Source organism: Plasmopara halstedii (genome assembly GCF_900000015.1).
Source record: "Plasmopara halstedii genome assembly, contig: Scaffold_650, whole genome shotgun sequence".
Classification (NCBI taxonomy): Eukaryota; Oomycota; class Peronosporomycetes; order Peronosporales; family Peronosporaceae; genus Plasmopara; species Plasmopara halstedii.
Window position 1 is genome coordinate 2266801 of NW_020187567.1, and position 19759 is coordinate 2286559.

At 47.9% G+C, this 19759-nt stretch overlaps 5 protein-coding genes across 5 annotated transcripts; 4 read left to right on the plus strand and 1 right to left on the minus strand.

Moving 5' to 3' along the window:
- Positions 1–134: 134 nt before the first annotated feature.
- PHALS_13090 (uncharacterized protein) lies at positions 135–360 on the plus strand (the record flags this gene model as incomplete). The annotated part of the gene is made up of 2 exons (XM_024728775.1): positions 135–284; positions 349–360. The coding sequence occupies 2 exons, from the start codon at positions 135–137 to the stop codon at positions 358–360; spliced, it is 162 nt and encodes a 53-aa protein (XP_024579219.1).
- A 131-nt stretch (positions 361–491) lies between these two features.
- On the plus strand, positions 492–1967 carry PHALS_13091 (myosin-like protein; the record flags this gene model as incomplete). Its single annotated transcript, XM_024728776.1, has 1 exon — positions 492–1967. One exon carries the CDS (start codon positions 492–494, stop codon positions 1965–1967), a length of 1476 nt encoding a protein of 491 aa, XP_024579220.1.
- A 282-nt stretch (positions 1968–2249) lies between these two features.
- On the minus strand, positions 2250–3653 carry PHALS_13092 (myosin-like protein; the record flags this gene model as incomplete). Its single annotated transcript, XM_024728777.1, has 1 exon — positions 2250–3653. One exon carries the CDS (start codon positions 3651–3653, stop codon positions 2250–2252), a length of 1404 nt encoding a protein of 467 aa, XP_024579221.1.
- Positions 3654–6723: 3070 nt separating this feature from the next.
- Positions 6724–7479, plus strand: PHALS_13093 (uncharacterized protein; the record flags this gene model as incomplete). Its single annotated transcript, XM_024728778.1, has 1 exon — positions 6724–7479. The coding sequence occupies one exon, from the start codon at positions 6724–6726 to the stop codon at positions 7477–7479; it is 756 nt and encodes a 251-aa protein (XP_024579222.1).
- Positions 7480–17932: 10453 nt separating this feature from the next.
- On the plus strand, positions 17933–18210 carry PHALS_13094 (uncharacterized protein; the record flags this gene model as incomplete). Its single annotated transcript, XM_024728779.1, has 2 exons — positions 17933–18023; positions 18059–18210. The coding sequence occupies 2 exons, from the start codon at positions 17933–17935 to the stop codon at positions 18208–18210; spliced, it is 243 nt and encodes an 80-aa protein (XP_024579223.1).
- Between the last annotated feature and the right edge of the window lie 1549 nt (positions 18211–19759).

The following is a 19759-nucleotide window of genomic DNA, read 5'->3' on the forward strand; positions in this document are numbered from 1 at the left end:
AACTGCTGCGGCGTATTCAATTCCGTCGTAACTCGGTGGTCCGAATTCAGCGGTGGTGGCGAGCATTGTCAGTACGTCGTGATTTCAAGAAGAAGCGCTCCGCTGTTGTCGTGGTTCAGGCTCTGTTTCGTGGTATGACGGCACGCCGTCTATTTAAGTCGAAGAAGCAAGAAATGCTTGCTTTGGCAGCTGCACGTGCTGCTGAGGCTAAGCGTCAGGCCGAAGAGGCTAAGCGCCGTGAGGAAGAAGCTCGACTGGCTGCTGATATCGCTCGTCGCGAAAGCGTTGCTCGCGCTGCTGCTGAAGAAGACCGCCTTCGCATGGAAGCCGAAGCTCGCATTGCTGAAGAAGAGGCTATAAGACTTGCAAAGGAAGCTGCGGCTGCGGTTGCTGAAGCCGAAGCTGCTGCTGCGGAAGCCACTGCTGCTGTGGAGCACGAGCGTCAGGCCGAGCTACGAGCCATTGCTGAGGCGAAAGAGCTTGAAGAGCGAATGGAGCGCGAACGCGAGGAGGCTCAACGCCGCAAGGAACAGGCGCTGTTGGAGGCTGCGAGTGTCAGTGCCAGCCTTCTCAGTGGACTTGCTCAGGTGAATAGTGTTCAGACTCCTTCCGGTCAGGTGCATGTGGTAGAGATCCCCGATAATGTTTCACAGGAGAACCGAGAGCAGCTTCAACAGCTGAACGACTTGCTTTTGAGTGGTGCTATTACTCAATCTGAGTATGATGAGCTGGTGCCCTTTCTTCTCGAGAAGCCTGAAGCGGCTTCGTCTGGTGCTGCACTCACTGCCGAGCAGGAGGAGTCATTGAGCCGTCTATATACTGCGGGAGTATACGGCATACAGATCCGTTGCCCTGCATGCGGTGCTACCAACAACACGGCCAATGGCAATCATTGCGACGATTGTGGCTCTTTACTGACTACAAGTGACGAATCTGCTGCTGCCGCCGCTAATCCTGGTATCTACGGATACGGTGGTCAATCGCGTCAGAGAAGTGTGTCGACACTGACAGCACCTTTGGGCACATTCTCTACTGAGAATGGCCGTATATATATCCACGACGGGTATTTTGATGCGCAGATGCACCGTACGCAAACTCTTCAAGACGATAATTACACAGAATACACGGTGTATGTGTTGCGTTGCAATTGGCAACCGAAGGATTCGAATGAGTCTACGACTTGGTTGGTATCTCACCGCTTTAGTGTCTTTGAAAAATTACACAAGGACTTAAAGCGAAAGATTCCAGCAGCAGTAGCTACAATTCCATTTTTCCCCCGCAAACACGTACTAGGAGGAGTTTTCAAAGGAAAATCAGGAAATTCAAGTGCTATTGTCGAGGAGCGCAAGCGGGGTCTGGAACGATATGTAGCGCAGGTGCTCGACTTGTGTGCCCGTCTTCCTGAAAATTTAAACGTGCCCGAGCTGGACCGCTTTTTGAACGTATCGCGTCAAGTGGAGCAGTATCGCCGTCAACTCTCGTCAGGCGGTGCCGACGAATCTAATGCGGTTAATCGTGCGCTGAACGTAAATGCTGGCGGGGCTGAGGGAATGGCTGCTCGTGAGCAGGCACGCTTACCTACTGAACTGCCTACCCCGCTGGATGAAGAGGAACTGTGTCACACGGAACAAGCTGTGGCGCTGCTGAACGCATCCATTCGTAGTGCACGTGGTGACTTACGCCGCGATCCTCAAGTACAACACCACCTTAAAGTCTGCGTGCAGCTGTTGCCACGCTTGCAGATCTCAGCAAACTTGGACAATCCGTTTGCCAATGTGGATTTGATTCCGCGTGCCATGCAGTGTCAAGAAGATCTTGAGACAACTATGGGACTGTATAATGACTCACTGCTTGCTGTCACGGAAACGTATGCTCTTTCTGCACAGGAAGGTGGTGGCGTTCAGGCTCCACCACCTCCGTATGTTCCGGGTCAGCAGAACTCTTACCAGCCTAGCTATGGCGTGTAATCATTCATGCACTGTAAATCTCGTAAAGCCTTGGTTTTGTCGAGTGTTCTGCTTATTGCGAAGGCAACTATTTCTCGCATGCGAGAATTCAGGTGGACTTAGATCAGAAGAAGTCATCGTCGAATGGAAGTAGTGAACGATTATGCTTACGATTATGATTCTGGTTTGCATCTTGCTGCTCATTTTTAATACATATCATGCGTTCAAGCCAGCAACAGGCAAATTAAACTGCTTACATTTTTATTATGTGTAGATAGATGATGCATGTTAAGTATGTGGTCCTTACGCGGCACTTGCAGGAACAACGTTGCCCACTGGCATCTGCTGAGATTGGACATGTGGCTCATGCTGGCTATATTCTCGCACTTGTTGTCGGGCAGGTAAAATCCCCGAGGCAGCAAGGAGCGCATCATTGTACAATGCGACTGCCTGCTGAAGGTCTTCTTGGCACTGCAATGCTTGTGGAATGAGGTCCGCGTCTGCAAATGGGTTCTCCACATCGACAGAGCGCTGCAGTCCGGGTGCCAATTGCACACACACACCCAAATGGTGCTGTACGGTGCCGTCACTACGAACGTCTCCTCGTGAATTGCGCACTGCACTGGAAAGGAGCCTTATCGCACCCTCAGCTTGAGCAAGTTCTGTCGCATCCATAGGAGGTGCCAGTGGCTGTGAAGGTAGTATAACAGGACCCGTGAATGCCGGAAAGAGCGACGATGCCTCTTCAGGCGAATTCGTGCTCGCGGTAGGAGGCTCAGAATTGCTACGACGCCGAGACTGGAAAATTTGGACCTGGTGCGAAATATCCAGAAATTCGTCCAGCTCCGGCACCGACTGTCCGTCGGGGAGTTGCGTACACATTTCTAGTAACCTTGGCATGTATATTCCTAAACCTTGCTTCCTCTTCTCAAGTCGGTCCGTCAAATGATATTTCGCAGGAAATGGGGGTAGTAACACTGCTGATGAGCGTGAGAATCTTCTTTTCAACACCTTGTGCAATCTCTCAAATTGGCTAAATCGTTGTGACACATACCATGTTGCGTGTGGCTGCTGACTACTTATACCCTCAGGTTGCCACGTGCAGCACATAACGTACACCTCGCAAGTGCTTCCTTCCGCCGTCGTAACGATCTGTGTGTCCTGCATAGCACAAGAAAAAATGCCGTTGTTAAACACAACACGACCGCCATCCGCCGCACTGAAAGCATCATTTGAAGGCGTCATGGCCGTTACAATGGGCCAGCGCTGTCTTGTATTTAATCTTCTGGGCGTTGAAGCTGATGGCTCATCAGAAACGGCAAGGCGCGAATTGCACACATAGCAGCGAGAGCTACGCGTCATATCATTACTTGTGCCACAAGCCGGACAGCGCAGCTGCAATCCTGACGATGACGTTGCAGCCGTGACAGGTGCTGGCATTTGATGCTGTGGGTGATGCTCACCAGGATCTGACGTGGTAAAGTTTACTTCGTCGGCGAAGCGAACATTGCGATGAGTCGTTGATGAAGTGACGCTACCAGCCTGTTGTGCTTCAGGTCGATTGACATCGAATAAAGATTCTTGTTGGGTTTGACTCGAGGTTGGTGATGATACGAATGGCAGTAATTCATCGTATTCTTGGCGGGATATTGAACCGCGCATGAACGAATCGTTAAGGCTTCGGCGCTGCTCGCGACGAGTTGCCATGGTGGTAGTGAAGAAAATGAGTTATGTGACGATTGCTGGACATGCTTGTGTCGTTGGACAACAGGATAAAATATGCGGATCGTTTTGTGGTACAGGTACAGTCTGAGTGAAGCTTTGAATAAATGTGTTCAATAAGTCGGAACTACAAGATTTTTTTTTCTTTGCATAGAAAAGAACTATACCAGGAAAAAAGAGAGAGGGCTAAAATTTTGTTATTTATAATAAAAGAAATATTAGCATCAAATCATGACAGATGAGACAACCGAACATAATGTGATTGTCTTCTGAGTGCCTCGAACGTCTTTCGTCGTTGTAAGAGTCCAGTGCTCGAACGGCTTTGATACAATCGACGGACCTCTTCGAAATACTAAAAACATTTTGTACGTGTCAAACATAAAATCAAGACAAGGGCCGCCGCACTTGTTGGTCGTTCTATAATGTTGATGCGAATGGACATAAATACAAGATTTCTGAATTTGTAAAAATGGTCGTAGTTATCTCTATTAAAGATATTTCTGACTTTGTAAGAACTCTAATAGCGCCAATTATTTTAGTAGAATTATTAAGATGGGTTGAAATTTTTATTATTTTCATTGTTTACCCAATGATCAACTTTTCACACTAACAATCTTGAATTGGTGCATTAGTTTATGAATCGCAGTGGCACAAAGGCTCTTTGTCATGAATTGCAGTGACACAAAGGTTCTTAGTTTATTCTGAGATATCTTTGCGAGCAGCTCTATTCCTTGCAAAATGTAGGCGATCAATGTAGCAAAACATATCATCATATTCCACAGATGTATTTACAGCCGTTTGTTTTTGCATTCCAAGCCAAATATTAACAAGTACAGTGAGTTTACATAAAAGTTACACAATTAATTGTTCCAGTTTGCACGCATACGTGGTCAAAGGCATAAACAGGGTGACCCGACTTATGTAAAGCTGACCAAACTGATACAACAACTCTGGGGAAGAAATATCAAGAGACAAAACAAAGATGCTATCAACCTCAAGGTGCCAAATATACCAGTTTTGACGAGACGTAAAGCTACGCTTTTGAGATGTGTAACGGGTTTATACGACCTTTGTAAGAAAGGGCGGGTCGCACACCGTACATAGGTGTGTATTACGCAGTGGTGTGGCTACGCCGTAACAAGAAGCCACCACGTGCCAGTAGTAGTGCATATTAATATATTGATTAGGTTTTGCTACAAAAACAATTAAATACAGTTTCGTTTCAGGACAAAAGTGTTCGTTTGCCTTGGTAAGACTTTAGTACTTAGAAGTAGCGGATTGCGATCCGCTACATATGTACTGGTTCGTTGAAAGAACGCAAGGTCGCAAGCTTAGCTTACTCTGAGCAAAGAGCTACGACAACTCCGCTGCAAGATGTTTCTAGTGGTCCAGTAGATACTGCTTGCCAAATATTAGATCTAGCTACGCGAAAATTCGTAGTATTCCCAGGGTCGTCCGGTCTAAATCAGGAAGCAACCTTGGGCTCAAGTGATTAGCCACTTGATCCGGACCGGAAAGTATCCGGTTTAATAACCATAGGATCTGAAGTGAGTTATGGACGAGCAATCACACCCAATGCAGCTTGTCTACCTCGCACCCGAAAAGGCGTGCGATAGTTGGGTGGGACGGAGGCCCCACTGAACGAGCTAGCCCCATAGCGGAATGAGTGGTACGGAACTCTGTTCCAAAATAGGGCCGGATAGCTACCATCATTCCCTCGCTAGAGAAAGCTTAATCCTAGAGTGAGGGTGCCAATAGCTTATAGATCCTGCGAAGAAGTATGAACTACAAGATGGTGTAGCATATCGCAACGAATTTGATTTTACAAACGAAACACAAGACTTCGGAGAAATTGTGGACATCCAATCGTCTATTGGGGAGCAAAGTTATACGCGAAACCTACTATATACAGACTTGAACTGTAAACTTATTGATTTGATAGTTTCAAAAAGGATACCTGCAGGAACACGTGCAGCGGGGCTGCCGTAGCTCTTTGCGTAGAGGAAGCTGAATACGTTCTTTCAAATAACCAGTACGAGTGTAGCGGATCACAATCGCTACTTTTAAAAACTAAAAACCTTAAAAAGGAAAACGAGCATTTCTGCTCAAAATCAAAACTTTATTTAATTGTTTTAATTGCAGCAGAGCCACCAATATTTGAAATCCTAGGTTTTTCCTAATTAATATAGCAAGACCTAATTAATATAGCAATATGCATTACTACTGACAATCTTGCCACGTAGTGGCTTCTTGTTACGATAAGGCCACACCACTGTGTGATTACACAAACTTGTGTAGTACACACCTATGTACGATCGCACAATTTTGTGCGACCCGCCTTTTCTTACAATCGTACATGTAACCCCGTTACACTCCCCCCATTAAAATTGCGAATATCCTGAATTCACATTTAACGGTCGTCTCATACGAGGCTCGTGTGTCTGAGACACCTTACGTTCTGTAAGAACAACTTTAAACATTCCCCGCTCGATGAGCCTTGTGTCTACGACGCGCAAAACACCCAGCCTAGCTGGTTCCGAGGGCGCTCGCGGGTGCATCCTTGACATTACGTCCACTGTATCACGGGAAGCACATATCAAGCCCTCGGAACTGAGTGCAACAAACCACGCCCGCCCCAGGCGACGGATTTCCTCATAGAGGAGTTGGAGGAGGCTGACTACGAATCGGATACTCCTTTCCCAGCATGAAAAGACGAGTAGAATGAATTGCACCAATGGCGCGACGTGAGCCCAGCTCAAGCCTTGCGGACACCATGTCCGTTCCCCGACCTCTCGGCTTCCGGGGGAAGTGCTATTATTACCAACCGCCTCAACGAGGCAAAGGAGCAGCGATTGGAGGCTGCTCAAAGGGCGGCTGCGTTTCCACGTTCGGTCTTGGACACTTGTGTGGATCATGGCTTCTGCTCGGTGGACCCACTGCTGAAGCGGAAGACGCGATCGCTCGATCGTTTGGTGTCTATGTAGTCGGGCATCCGGTTACTACACAAACTGAGCCGATCAGCATAAAGCTCTGCGAGCTCGCTTTTTGGTTTCCAATGGGTCGGTACCGCGCTCAACTTCGAGCTCAAAAAGGAGGTGTTCCTGTTCCCGCAATGCTGACCATCCCTGTGGTGCTCACCCCTGGCAAAACCGCTACAGATGACGATGAGCTCTTTGAGCGATGGGTGCAGCGGCACCGGAAACCTTTTTCGCTGTCTACCTTACAGCAAAGCAACAAGGAATTGGATGTGCGCGTTGAGCGTCATCTAAGATTTGAGTTTTCCAAATTTAAGGCGCAACGCCGACTTCCCACGTATTGTCGCCCTGAGACACATGTAACAATCCATAACGCTTCCGCGAGCTCTGTAGTTTCTCACGAGGGTGGCTCAACGATCGCAGCATTTCATAGCCATTGCTTGAGCTCAGCTCATGGCCTTTCGGCCTCTCGGGCTACTGTCGAGAAGAGCTGTGCGCACGGAGACGCAAGGCGTCATGATCTTTCTGATCATAAGCGTCTACGACGTCTGGGCAGTCTTACCGAGGTGACATCTCAAATTCCCACAAACTCTCGAAGTTTGGGTATCCCCACTACTTCACAAGATATTGGGTTAAATCCCGCCGACGACGTCGACCCACAAGGCATTTCACGTGGTAGTGGACGCCATCATTCTCATCAAAAAGAGAAGGCGGCGGACGATGACGACTTAATCGATCGCCAAGCGGTGAATCGCGACGCTCTTCGAGCGTTGGAGGACAAAGTCCGTCGTCATCGGCATTCTGCCGAGCATCTCTCCGACGTCGCTGTGCGATAGACCTCAAAAGCCTGGAGCACTTTGTGCACCGACTCCTCGCGTTGAGGAATATCGTGCTCAATCGGATCGGCTTTTAGTCATCGAGCAAGCGAATTCGTCACTTCGTGTGACGGTGGAGCGCCTTGCGTCGCTGGAAACGGAAATTGTTGTACTCCATGCTCAGAACCAGTTGTTGGATCAAATTTTGGGTGTCCGAGCGCCTTTGAGCACCGACCCAGCACCAAGGCTTCCGCGTTCACTTGCGCCGGATTTCGGTACGGCTTAAGCAAGCCCACATAGAACACCGGGTGGGAGCGCATCCTTCTCGGAAGGTTCAACATATACGCTAGGCCTCGCTTGACCACGACCTTAAAAGACCAATAAATTATGAACGGAGCTCCGTCTTAAAGACAGCAGAGACTGCATGTGTAGGAAGGTTATTAGCATTCAGCTAAACCAGGTGTCCGACATCAATGTTTTCAACATTCCTTTTTTTCTTCTGTCTGCATATTCTTTCTGCATGCTTTAGCTTTCAGCCATCGCATCGCGAACGTGTTGTGAGACACTCAGTCTGGTTGACAGAAATTAATCGACTTCTTAACAGACAGTTAGGGGGCTGACATCAGCTAGCCGCTCGGCTATTCTCCCCCCACTAAGCCCTTAACCTGGGATGGCGCCATCAGCGGGATGCGAGGATGAACAAGCCCGTTCACGTAGAGCGGCGTGCAGCCAGTAGATTAATGCACTGCATTGTTTAGATCAAACCTACGAGTGGCAATAGAGGGCTCCAGCGCTTCGGCATCTCAGCGCAGACGCTGCGAAGAACGTCTCAACGACGCGATTCACGCGCTCAGTCTGACCATCCGTCTATGGATGGTCCGCAGTTGCCATAGTTAGCTTAATGCCCAGCCCTGAAATTTATAGACCAAAACTTCGCGGTGAAGTGCGGGTCTTTATCAGAAACAATTGACCCTGGGAGTCCATGTTGTCGAAACACACGATCCCCAAACAGCGTCGCTGTGCCCACAACGTCGATGGTGTTCGGCACTGCCGCAAGATGAGCCATCTTGCTCAAACGACCCACGAAGATCACGACACCCGTGTCGCCCACCGAGTACACCGAGCCAAACACAAAGTCCATACTCAAGGACTGCCAATACCCAGGGTGCCGGCAAATTGACCATCGGCGCCGCCGTAATTGGAAAGGGTTTTTCCCTCTGACACGTCTCACACGTGCGCACATATGAGCTTGGGCCACCAAAAGTGGCCGCTCACCGAGCTTTTGGTCTTTTCACGACCGCATTGGCCACTGAGTTGGGTGTCGTGAGGATCATAGAGGATGCGGTTATTCAAATCCTCATCATGATGAACCACATTTCGTGGTGTATCCGTTAATTCGGTGCTATAGTATAGCAACCCGTTATCTAACGAATATCGGTGTAACCGTGCGCGCTAGCGTTTGGAAACTTGGACAAGAAATTATCGGTGCCGAAAATTTCTTGTCCAAGTTTCCAAACGCCTTGCTCCCGAGATCCTGTAGCAGCACTACACACATACTGTCATCCGAGTATGCGGTGCGGGTCAAATCCGTCACTGACGACGTCACCGTCCAGACATGAGTAAGCTCATAGTTCGGTCTGCGTGACAACGCATCAGCCAAAGCATTCTGCTTTTCTGGCTTACACATCACCTCGAAGTTATATTCTGCAAAAAAATGACAGCCACCTGGCTATCTTCTGCGAGAGGTGAGGCGACTAAGTCGCAGTGCGTAATGACGCACGATCTGTGCTGATCACAAATGGCTTTGATACGCCCGAAACCTGACATGTGCACACTCCATGGCAAGTAATTCCTTGTTGTGAACTGGGTAATTCCTCTCCGCAGCCTTAAGCTGGCGAAATTCGAACGCGATCACCCGATATCACCTCTCGGCGTCTGCTTGCAGAAGGGCGCAGCAGATGGCAAAGTTGGAAGCGTAATAGACGACACTAAACGTACGATCGGGTTCCGGCAAAGATAGTATTGGTATTATTTGTATTATGAAGGAGGCTGCCTTGACCCCCGATGCTCGGTGTCCCAACACCGTTCTGTATCCTTAAGGAGATTAAACAATGGCTATGCCAGCTTCACATAATTTGCGCTATACTTGTGCGAGTAGGTGGCAAGGCCAAGCCACTTGCCCAAGTCCTTTTGGTTCTTTAGAACCGACCAGTCCACAATGGCCTTGACCTTCGCGGGACCCGCTCGAAGGCCACGCTATCCGATGAAGCACTTTAAAAATGGGATTTTTTCTGCGCTGAAGATGCACTTATCGGCATTATCAAACAGCTTATTCGTGCGCATGCACTCGAGCACCGCTGGTAGAAAACCACATCTGTCATCCGTGCTGCGCACGACTGTGGACGAAGATTCGTCGTAGTATGTCTGTGCATACGCCCGATGGGGCCTGAACAATAGCGTCACCAGACGATTAAATGTTGCTAGTGCATTTGACAGCCCTTGAGGCATCACCAACCACTCCCAGAGCATCCCGCTAGGAGTACTCATCGCTGTTAGCGAATAATCACTCGGCCTCAAGAGCAATTGGTAGTACCCATAAACCAAGTCGAGTGCACTGTACTTTGTACAGCCAGCCATATTGTTTTGGGAAACATTCTTCCTAGGATTCGGCGTCTGTGCCGAAATGGTGGCAGCGTTTAGCCTATTATAAGCGTGGACGATACGCTACTTGCCGTTCGGCTTTTATGGACAAAAAACGTGGGTGTCGAATAGGAAGATTTGCTCTTACGCACCATTCCTGCGTCGTTCTTCGCATAGAAAAGGGGGTCAATGACGTCACACTGCTCCTTGGGCGAAGGCCATGGGTGTATTCCGCAATATTTGGTTCCTGATAACCAGGTCGATCTCATGGCGCATACCTCGGTCCGGAGGTAGGACCAATGGCGGGTTTTTGGAGACGACGTGTTGTATTCCCTTTGCCAAAAAATGATACGGATCCAAACGATTCATCAGGATAGACGATCTACTCCCTGCGTTCAGCACCTTCTTCGTGTCCTTTAGGACAGTTTCATCCAGAAGCGACGACGAGTTAATCTCCTCGTTTGGTCTTATAATGACTACCTCGGCTGAATTGCCTGCCTTCGAGACACCGCCAAACTCTTCGAATGACTTTTCGTCCAGCTCAAGAAGAGCATTCACCGCGGGAATAGCCTCGAGATGACGTCGCCGTCGTCCTCCCCCATCATACCATTGACAAGGGTATATAGCTGTGTGCCATCATCTACGGTAGAAACACCCTGGGTGTCTTGCAGATAACGTAGGGCAGCGCTGTCTCCTCTTTTTAATGGTTTTGCGTCCCATTGATACCAGTAGGAGCACGCACTCGGCGTCGTCCAGTGTCCCCACTCCCTGCTCTATTGGATCCTTATTTTTATTAACAACATCCGACGAAGAGCTGCAATTTCCGCATTCTTCGTTCAGTGGATAACGTGCCACTCCACGAGCATCAGAAGGGCCTTGGCCAGGGTGCCTCGGACCTCGTCCAGGCCATGCCACTTAAGGCATGCAGCAACTGCTTCGTAACGTGAGCAGTGCTCAGTGGGTTTCGTGCCACTTTACGTTTAGCCCGCGAGCAACGCTCGGGACTCTTGTCTAAAACACCTTTGGTGTTTGACAGCTCGGATACTCCGGTATCTAGCACATTGACCGTCCCAGTCCAGTGCCCGCGCCAATAGCGCTTCTGCTTCCTAGCAAGGGTGGATTCATGACTCATCAAAGCTCCACCAGGAGACGTGCCAGAGCGCCCAAGGTCTTCGACCTCTAATTGATCCATGGCTCATGGTGTTCTAACCATGCCATACCAAGGATAAGATAAAATTTTGAGCCCAAGTCTAAGACTAAGCAGCATCCTACGCTATCAAATTCAAGGAACTTGACACCGAGGTCCACATGGACTCTCGGCACAGTGACACAAGTCATCGTCGCTAAGCCAACAGTAACTGTGTCACTCAACCGCGCTTCCAGCGCCTCAGCATACGGCTGACTTCCTTCAATCGTGGAGCGTCGAGTATTATTGCTCGACGATTCGGAATTGATAAGCATCTTTCATGGCTTCTCAAAGCCCTTCACGGTCGCTTCCAACCAGTCTGGCGAGACGCGGGGAAACGACTGAACCCAGTTGGCGCGGGGCGCCCTACTGAGGATGAACTGAATACTGTTGTGCCTCAAAGAGATAGAAGGTAGCAGGGCCCAGACCCGAAGAGCTCTGTGCTCTCGGACACGAAACATGTATGCAAGACAAACTTGCTGGTCGTGTAAGCGGGACGTCGGTTCGGTTAACCTTGACGCGCCTTGTGCAGGGGACAACCAGTCCGAAAGTGTTGTCGTGTGTCTCTTCACAGACAAAACACCGTCGGGTGTTTGAACGCTGCTCAGCAGCTCGAAGCTCTCCCGCCTCCTTCTCAGCATAGCTGAGATCCATTGGCTCATATCTGTTCGACGAGCTCTGAAGTTGAGCATTTCAACCAAGTCGTGCCGACTTGAAGTTGAATTCGGCATTCAATGCCACGCCGACCGATTCTTCAAGAGAAGGCTGATGCACACGGAAGACTTCCATTTTGGCCACGCCAGTGCAAAGGCCTTTCATAAAGACGGTCGGTGTGACCGCTTCGGGGAGAAGATCGGCTGCAATCCCGGCAATGAGAGTATGCAACTATTGAACAAAGTAAACCTATTCCTTCTTACCCTGTCGGGCGGCAAGGAAACGCGATCGCACGCGATATGCCTGGTCGGGCGGCGAGAACACTCGCAAAATATGAGGCTTTGGCTCCTTCCAGGAGTGGAACGCAGCTGCAATCGAAGTACCACACGTTAGTGCCCATTCTCGTGCTCGGCCCGCGAACTTGAAGAAAGCTAACACTACGTGCTGTTGCTCGTTCTGAATCATGGCGGATGCCAAAGCCATCTCGGCCTCTCTTACCCAGAGTAGGAGATTCTTTCCAGCCTGACCCTCGAAGATCTTCAAGCTCAACATGAGCGGCCCTGGGTCGGGAGGAGTCATTCGTCGTTGACGATGGCGTCATGGTCGCAGTCGACGCTGATTGCTTCTGCTGGAGGTGCTCAAGCAGAGCAGTTTGATAGCCTTAAAACGCCTCTAGGCGCGAGTTTCGCTTCGAGGCCGTGCAAAACAAGGTGTTCTACGCCCTCAAAGCCAAACAGGGATATCAGTTTACTAAGCCCGCTGGGGCAAAAAGGAGAATTGCTCCATCCTCTTAGAGGATCGGTCGTAACGACTCAGGCATAGATTGACTACGAGTGCTACCAAGTGCAGCGTGGCTGCCGTAGCTCTTTGCTTAGAGGAAGTTGAGCGACCTTACGCTCTATACCAGAACCAGTACGAGTGGAGTGGACTACCTCCAAGAGAACCCGAAATTTTAACCGAGGCAAATGTGCTCTTCCGTTCAAAATCGAAACTGTATCTATTGGTTACATTTGCGGCAGAGCCGCCTATATCTTAAACTTTAGGTTTGCTTAATTGTGTAAAAAATATGCATAACCAATGGCAGTCCCGCCAAGTAGTGACTTCTTGTAGCGGTGTAGCCACACCATTGTCTGTAATTTACACCTTTGTACGGTCACACAAGATGGTGTGACCCACCCTTGCATACCAGGGTACGTGTAACCCCATTACATATTCGATATGATACGTCGAGCGTTTGTTGAGAATGAGTCGTGTAGTCTGATCATCAGAGTACTGTAATCAAATGATATGGAATTCCATGATAAGCTTCCTAGTCGCTTGAAATCAAGATAAAATCGTTATATATGAAAGAATGGCCTCCTTTACGATGGAGCTGCACAGGACGACAAGCCACGGGTTGTCGTCCCCCATAACGATTATTTAAAGTACAGGAAGCGTATAACAAGCTGACGGCCGGTCACGTTGGCCGTGAGAAGACCGACCAGTCTCTCAGTGCCCAATTTCGGTGTTTTTACATGTGCAAGTAGGTGGCACGATACGTGGAGACATGCGATGTCTGTCAGCGCGTGTAGAGCGCACGACACACGCGAATGCCACGGCAGATTCTTTCTGTTCCTACTGACTGTTGGAAGTTGGTCGATCTTGATTTACTTTTGGCTTCCCCCGAGAATACGGATGGTCACAGTGGGGTGCTCGTCTTTGTTGACAGACTCAGCAATGGTTCGCATCGCTCCGTGTAGCGAATCCGTCGATGCCGGAGGTCTGACTAAAAAGTTCAGTGACCACGATTTAAACGATCACTAGGCGCCATCGTCTCTGATCGTGATACACGATCCACGAGTGGCTTTTATAGAAAAGTATTTCGAATTCTTGGCATTCGCTTGGATATGTTCACAGAGGTATACCTGGAGACCGATGGACAAACAGAACGTGTCAACCGAGTGGACGGTGATGTTTTGAGAGAATTCTGTGCGGAAAATCCCGCGGAATGAAGTTCGTTGTTAACATTGGCTTAGTATGCATGGACAATTCAGTTCATTCATCACTGGACCTACGCCATTTATTATGAATGGCTTGCGACACCCGCAAGTACTGATTTGTGCGATTAGTGGTGTCTCTAATGTAAGTGGGAGAGGAGTTCGGCAAATCGTTGCCTCCCAAATTGATGCAAACAATAATGCAAATGTGAAGCGCAGGTAAAAAGACGCCTTAGACTTCATTCATCATGATCGTGTGAATGTGATCACACGTGTACAAGAAGCAATGGCAAACGCGCAAGATTTACAAAAGAAACACACAGATTGACGAGTTCGTCAAGGCAAAATGTATTAAATTGTGGGGGACAGTGTACTACTTAGTACACTGCCCCCCACAATTCAATACACTTAGTACTAAGTAGTACTAAGTAGTACACTGTCCCACTAAGTAGTACTAAGAATATATCAGATGATGCGATCTCAAGCTTGGGAAGCTCGAAGCTATTAATTACCGCGCTTTATCAGTCCATTCCGAGTAGTGTCATGACTTGAAAATGCTTGCACTATCGACCTACCAAGCTGGCTTAGAACACATCCAGTATTATACGCTGGGCTCATCAATCCCTACAATCACGACGAGGCGATTTCCAACCTGGATGTAACCTAGGGGCATACGAAGATGGCTTAAGAGCCGCGGCTTTGGCGCGAGGGTCGAAATTCGAATACCTTGGCGTCATCGCCTCAGCATCGTCCTCAAAACGACGAGAATAATCGGGAGCGTCCGAACAGAGCGCAGGAGACCCCACATGACCAGCGGAAACAGCCGCAGCAGGAGGTAGAGCTTGCAGTGTCCTAAATCGTTTGCTACGACTCTCGATTGCATTCCCAGGCGAGTTCCATGACGCCATGCCAAATCTCGAAGTTCGCGAACGACTTGTCGATTCCCCTTCACGCGCTGCTGCGTCGACAACACCCATTCGGTCACCTTGATCAGACGCTGGTTCATCAGGGGAAAATATCTTCTTAACCTTTGTCAAACACAATTTCAAGGTGGACATAGACTAATCAGTCATAGAAGAAACAGAGGGATCCCACTCCGGGCATCTCACTCTCTTCTAGATGGACAGGGAAATCGATATTACCACGTTAAGAATGGTTAGTGGAGAGGAAGGACCGCGGTCGGAAGGAGATCTTTGTGAGATGGCTGGGGTATCCAGCGAACGAGAATGCGTGGGAGCCTTGCACTCGTAATTTTGGCAACTGTCTCAATATCGTTCGCGTTCGATGCGGGTACGAAGACGGCCACCAGTCGAGGAAGCTGTCCCTTCCTCTTCTCTCTCTGTCCCTCTCGTCCTGAATTCGACTGATGACCGAGCATACTTCACGAGCATCCTCGATATTGGAGTGAACCCCATCATGCGCTCTCAAATGCACAAATCGAAGCGCATATCGCGTCCTTCAACAAGAGTGCAGCGGTACTCGCGCATAGCAAACGGTATATATCCACGGATTTGGTCGCATGGACCCATGCCCGTAATCAAGTGTTGATTGTCTGGATGGAATCCAGATTGGATTGCTAGACGTATAAGGCATACATGAGGCTTTGTGGTTCACCTCTAGCATGAGTGATTGGTCCGACGGCGCGAAAACTCACGATTGGAGTCATCAGTCGAGCACTAGGGTGGAATAACCAGGTCTATCGTGAAAGTCATCATGACGATCATGTTCGCGATAGCGCAAATACGCTGTGTGACGTCGTATTAAAATATTATCCAAGTTCGGTAGTGACGAAGATCTCATGAGGAGCAAGCATGTGGGTTGTCAGTTGGACAGAGCGTGACAAAGAGCAGAAGAAGAATTTGAAGAAGAGAAGAATTTGGGTGAACCCACTTTTGAGTGAGGAATGGTCTCATGGGCTAGGTCCCGTTACACATGTTATGTGGACCACATACTTTGTGCGTGTCACATTAGATGTACACCCTGTATTGTTGTATATCATCTTTCATTTATGTTGTATCAGAACTGGAGGCACTTCTTAGGTCTGGAAGGCTAAAAGCCTAATGGCTATAATAGTAAATGTCATTTCACCTTTCCTCCTCATTACGTAACTAAATAGCCTGCTGGAAGCGAGGAACACGCGGTGAGGCGTGTAAGTTGAGCTAAGCCTTCCTCATTGAGTATGTGTACATGGACGGGCGAATCCTGTTACAATTTGTAAGGTTCGAGGACGACCGCGAATACTTTTGCAATTAGCGAGTGGCACTTCTTGGCCCGAGGTAACTCTAGTATTTGTATGATCTGGTTGGATGGATTGTTCAAACGTAGTCCATAGTCACAGCTCCTACCACATGGAAAGGCTTCGTACAAATTATAGTGTCGCGAGTCAATATCTTTTTTCACGCGAGCAGTATGATCTTCTTCGCCGAGAAAGCAAGAATTTAGCGGTGCGATTCGAGTTTCCCCGATGTTCTATGCTCAAAACTAGAAACAAAAGTGATAACGTGCTCAAAATAAGCAAATTATTACCACCGTGTCGGCATAGACAGCGATATACAAGAAGCTGTGATGCTAAAGCGCATGTCTGTTGCATTAAGACCAGTGTGCATGATACGGTAGGTAAATGTTACCACGTTTGGACGTCAAAGTCGGAAGTCCCACTCATAGTAGTATGAACCCCAAGCGGTACAATTTGGTTGTGGCTAGCGATACCACGGAATACTTTCAGCACCCGCCAACTTCGAAGAATAGCCCGACCACATGATTGTTCAGAACCTTACGTACGCTCACAAATGTTCTTTGACGATCCGTCCGTTTGTCAGTCGAACAAAAGTAAACAGCTGGCTGTTGCGACGCAGTTGAAGAATCTATGCCGATTTTTTAAATCATGAGAATGAATTAGCTATATACAAGTGCATTTTTGGCTAGAATAAATTAAAGTCCTCGAGCCTTCGCGGGTAACAAGGGGGTCGTTGTATACCACGCGAAGGTTAGGGTCAATGCTCATGACCTGTACCCCGGTAACAAACCTTGGTTGAAATGAGCCAATTACCTGCACAAATACTTTTGGGTATGTATGGCTTGGGAATCTTTAGAAAAGACGTGCATCGGCGTCGGGATCACATAACTAAAATGCTTTTAGAGTCTTGTGGCAATATTTCAGCAACTGCCTGTCCGTATTTTACTGGACGATATATTGTAGCGCTCCGTGAAATTTGTTGTTGGTTACGGATTAATGCTACCTGGAAATGAGGAATGAAAATTAGTGATTTCGCTCCTGTCCAGACAGTATATGGCTGCCAGGAGCTACTTTAACAATAACAAAAAGTGCCTCGCGTTGGATACTGCATTCGTGAAGTTTCAAATGGCTCTAATCGCTTTGTGGTCTGTATAGACCAGCGTCTTTGAGAACAAGCGTCCATGCATCGCATTTACCGATATAAATAAGCAGCTGGCTGTCGACTTTTGCGAAATACAATTTTGTGTTGACTTGAAATATGGAAAGCTGATAGTGCTTTCCTTAACTTAATTGCGACAGCCTAACTATTAATAATCGCTCATGTGCCGGGTCGCGACAAATCACTATGACAGAATTCGCCAGGCTTAAAAAAGTCAATTTGAAACTCTTTTGGTACGCAGACAAAGACGCCAGAGTCTAGAAGGTGGGGCATCGATAATAATTACAGGTAGTGTTTTGAGCGAAAAAATAGATTGAAGTGGGCCGTTTGGAAACATTTTGAAACTTATTGAAATGTTTGATCTATTAATATTGTTTTTGACTATCGTGCTCAATAACATCGCTGTTGCAAACGACCTAGTCGCCAAAAATGAGTCCAATCAATTAGTAGGCACCCTCCTGCTGTGGAAACCGTCTCCAAAGACCTCGTTACAACCAAATGTGTCTAAGTCGTAGGTGTCGGACGAATTCAGCAATGTAATGCAATATATGATCAAGGAATACCCCAGTGGCCTGCTGCTCATCGAGGTCGTGAGTATTCACTTGAAGAATAAAGCGCTTTAGATGGCGAGATCTCTAATTGCACTGCTGAACACTACGGACCTCTCTATCACCGGGGGCGGCGTGGCTTTGGAAGCGTTCGTTTTGCTGGAACGTGCATCCTGGGACTAGTATCTTGCTTTCTGTTAGGGATTCCATGTGATTCATACACCGGGGTCTATAATGTGGAGTGGGTCCTTGTTGTCGTTGTTATGGACGATGTGCCTTTTCTAGAGATAATACGATCCTCCTCAGTTTCGCCAACCAGTAGTATAAAATTAATTGGTGGAGATGGGGAATGAATCTTGTTTCCAGCGAGACGAACAGTTATATATAATATATAACATAATATAGAAGTCCTTTGAGCCTTCCTTGTGCCAAAAGCTTTCGGTTGTTGATCTCCAAAGCTGGTGTCCTCAACCAAGATATTTGGTGGATCTTAGCGGTCTATGTGGCGGCGCTCTTTCCAACGTAAGGCACCTTGGCTTAGTCAGTCATATTCCAATCTTCTGGAATTAATGTTCTGCGTGTTACTAGCTGCCTTTTTCAAAACATCACAGTTGATAGATGTGGTAAAAAGTTTGTTAGTCAAGCGAAGGGGATGTTATCCCTGCCATTATATATATAATTCTTAATGGGGGGTGGGCGTAGCGAGCTACATAATGCGCGTTAAGATCGATAACGCACATGCACACCGCGTTATGTGTTGTAGCCATACAATCTAGATTTCTTAATGCTGAAAAGAATGGCTTTGGTGACTACTGTACAAATAGAGCTTCAAGAAAGTTCGCGAGGCCCTTGCCAGAACAAATGGTACGGAACACATCGTACAGTGTATTCCGTGATTCATTAATGGGATGGGAGCCTATGCCAAGTGCAAATGTCAGATATTGCAATGTACTAGTAGACTCAGCTTTAGTTGCAGACACTTTATTAGCTGACAAAATATGATTTTTGCTTAAAAACCATCCCCTATGAGCAATTTTTTCTTATTTATGGGCCGTCTCCCCACTGTAACGTGTAAGAAACTGTAACCGCGCACAGTTTTGCGCAATAGTGGAGACATCAGTGACGGCTTAACTTAACGGAGTTGGCAGCATGCAATGTGAATGTGCATGTGCAGATGTATACGCAGGCTACTTAATCTTTCAGCGATTGCCTCAATACATTATGTCGTGAGCATTTGCTTTGGTAATTTTTATCCACATGTGTTGTAACGGAGTGACACGCACCCTTGTATGGAAGGGCGGCTCGCACAAGATTGTGCGATCGTACATATGTGTGTATTGCACAAGAAAGGTGTAATCACGAGGTGCTGTGGCTTCATTGTAACAAGAAGCCAGCACGTGGCAGGAATGCCAGTAGTAATGCATATTACTATATTAATTAGGAAAACCTAAGGTTTTTTATATTGCCGCAGCTAAAACAATTAAATACCGTTTCGATTTTGAGCCGAAGTGTTCGTTTGCTTTGTATGGTTTTTAGTTCTTGGAAGTAGCGGAATGCGATCCGCTACTCTCGTACTTGTTCTTGAAAAGAATGTAAGGTCGGTGACCTACTTTGCTTCCTCTAAGCATAGAGCTACAGCAGTTCCGCTGCAATTGGTAGCACTTGTTGGTCAATCTACGCCTGAGTCGTTGCGACGGATCCTCTGTGAGGATCGAGGAAAACTCATATTTGTCCCAGGGCATTCGAGACGGGCTTAACAAGCTGGTGTCCTTGCTGGGCCCGAGGGCTTGAAGCACTTCGTTGCACAGGGGCCCGAGGCCATAAGCGCGCACCTAGAGAAGTTTTCAGTTTATGAAAATGCTCTGTTAAATCACTTACAGCAGAAGCCGTCAGCTTTGAAGG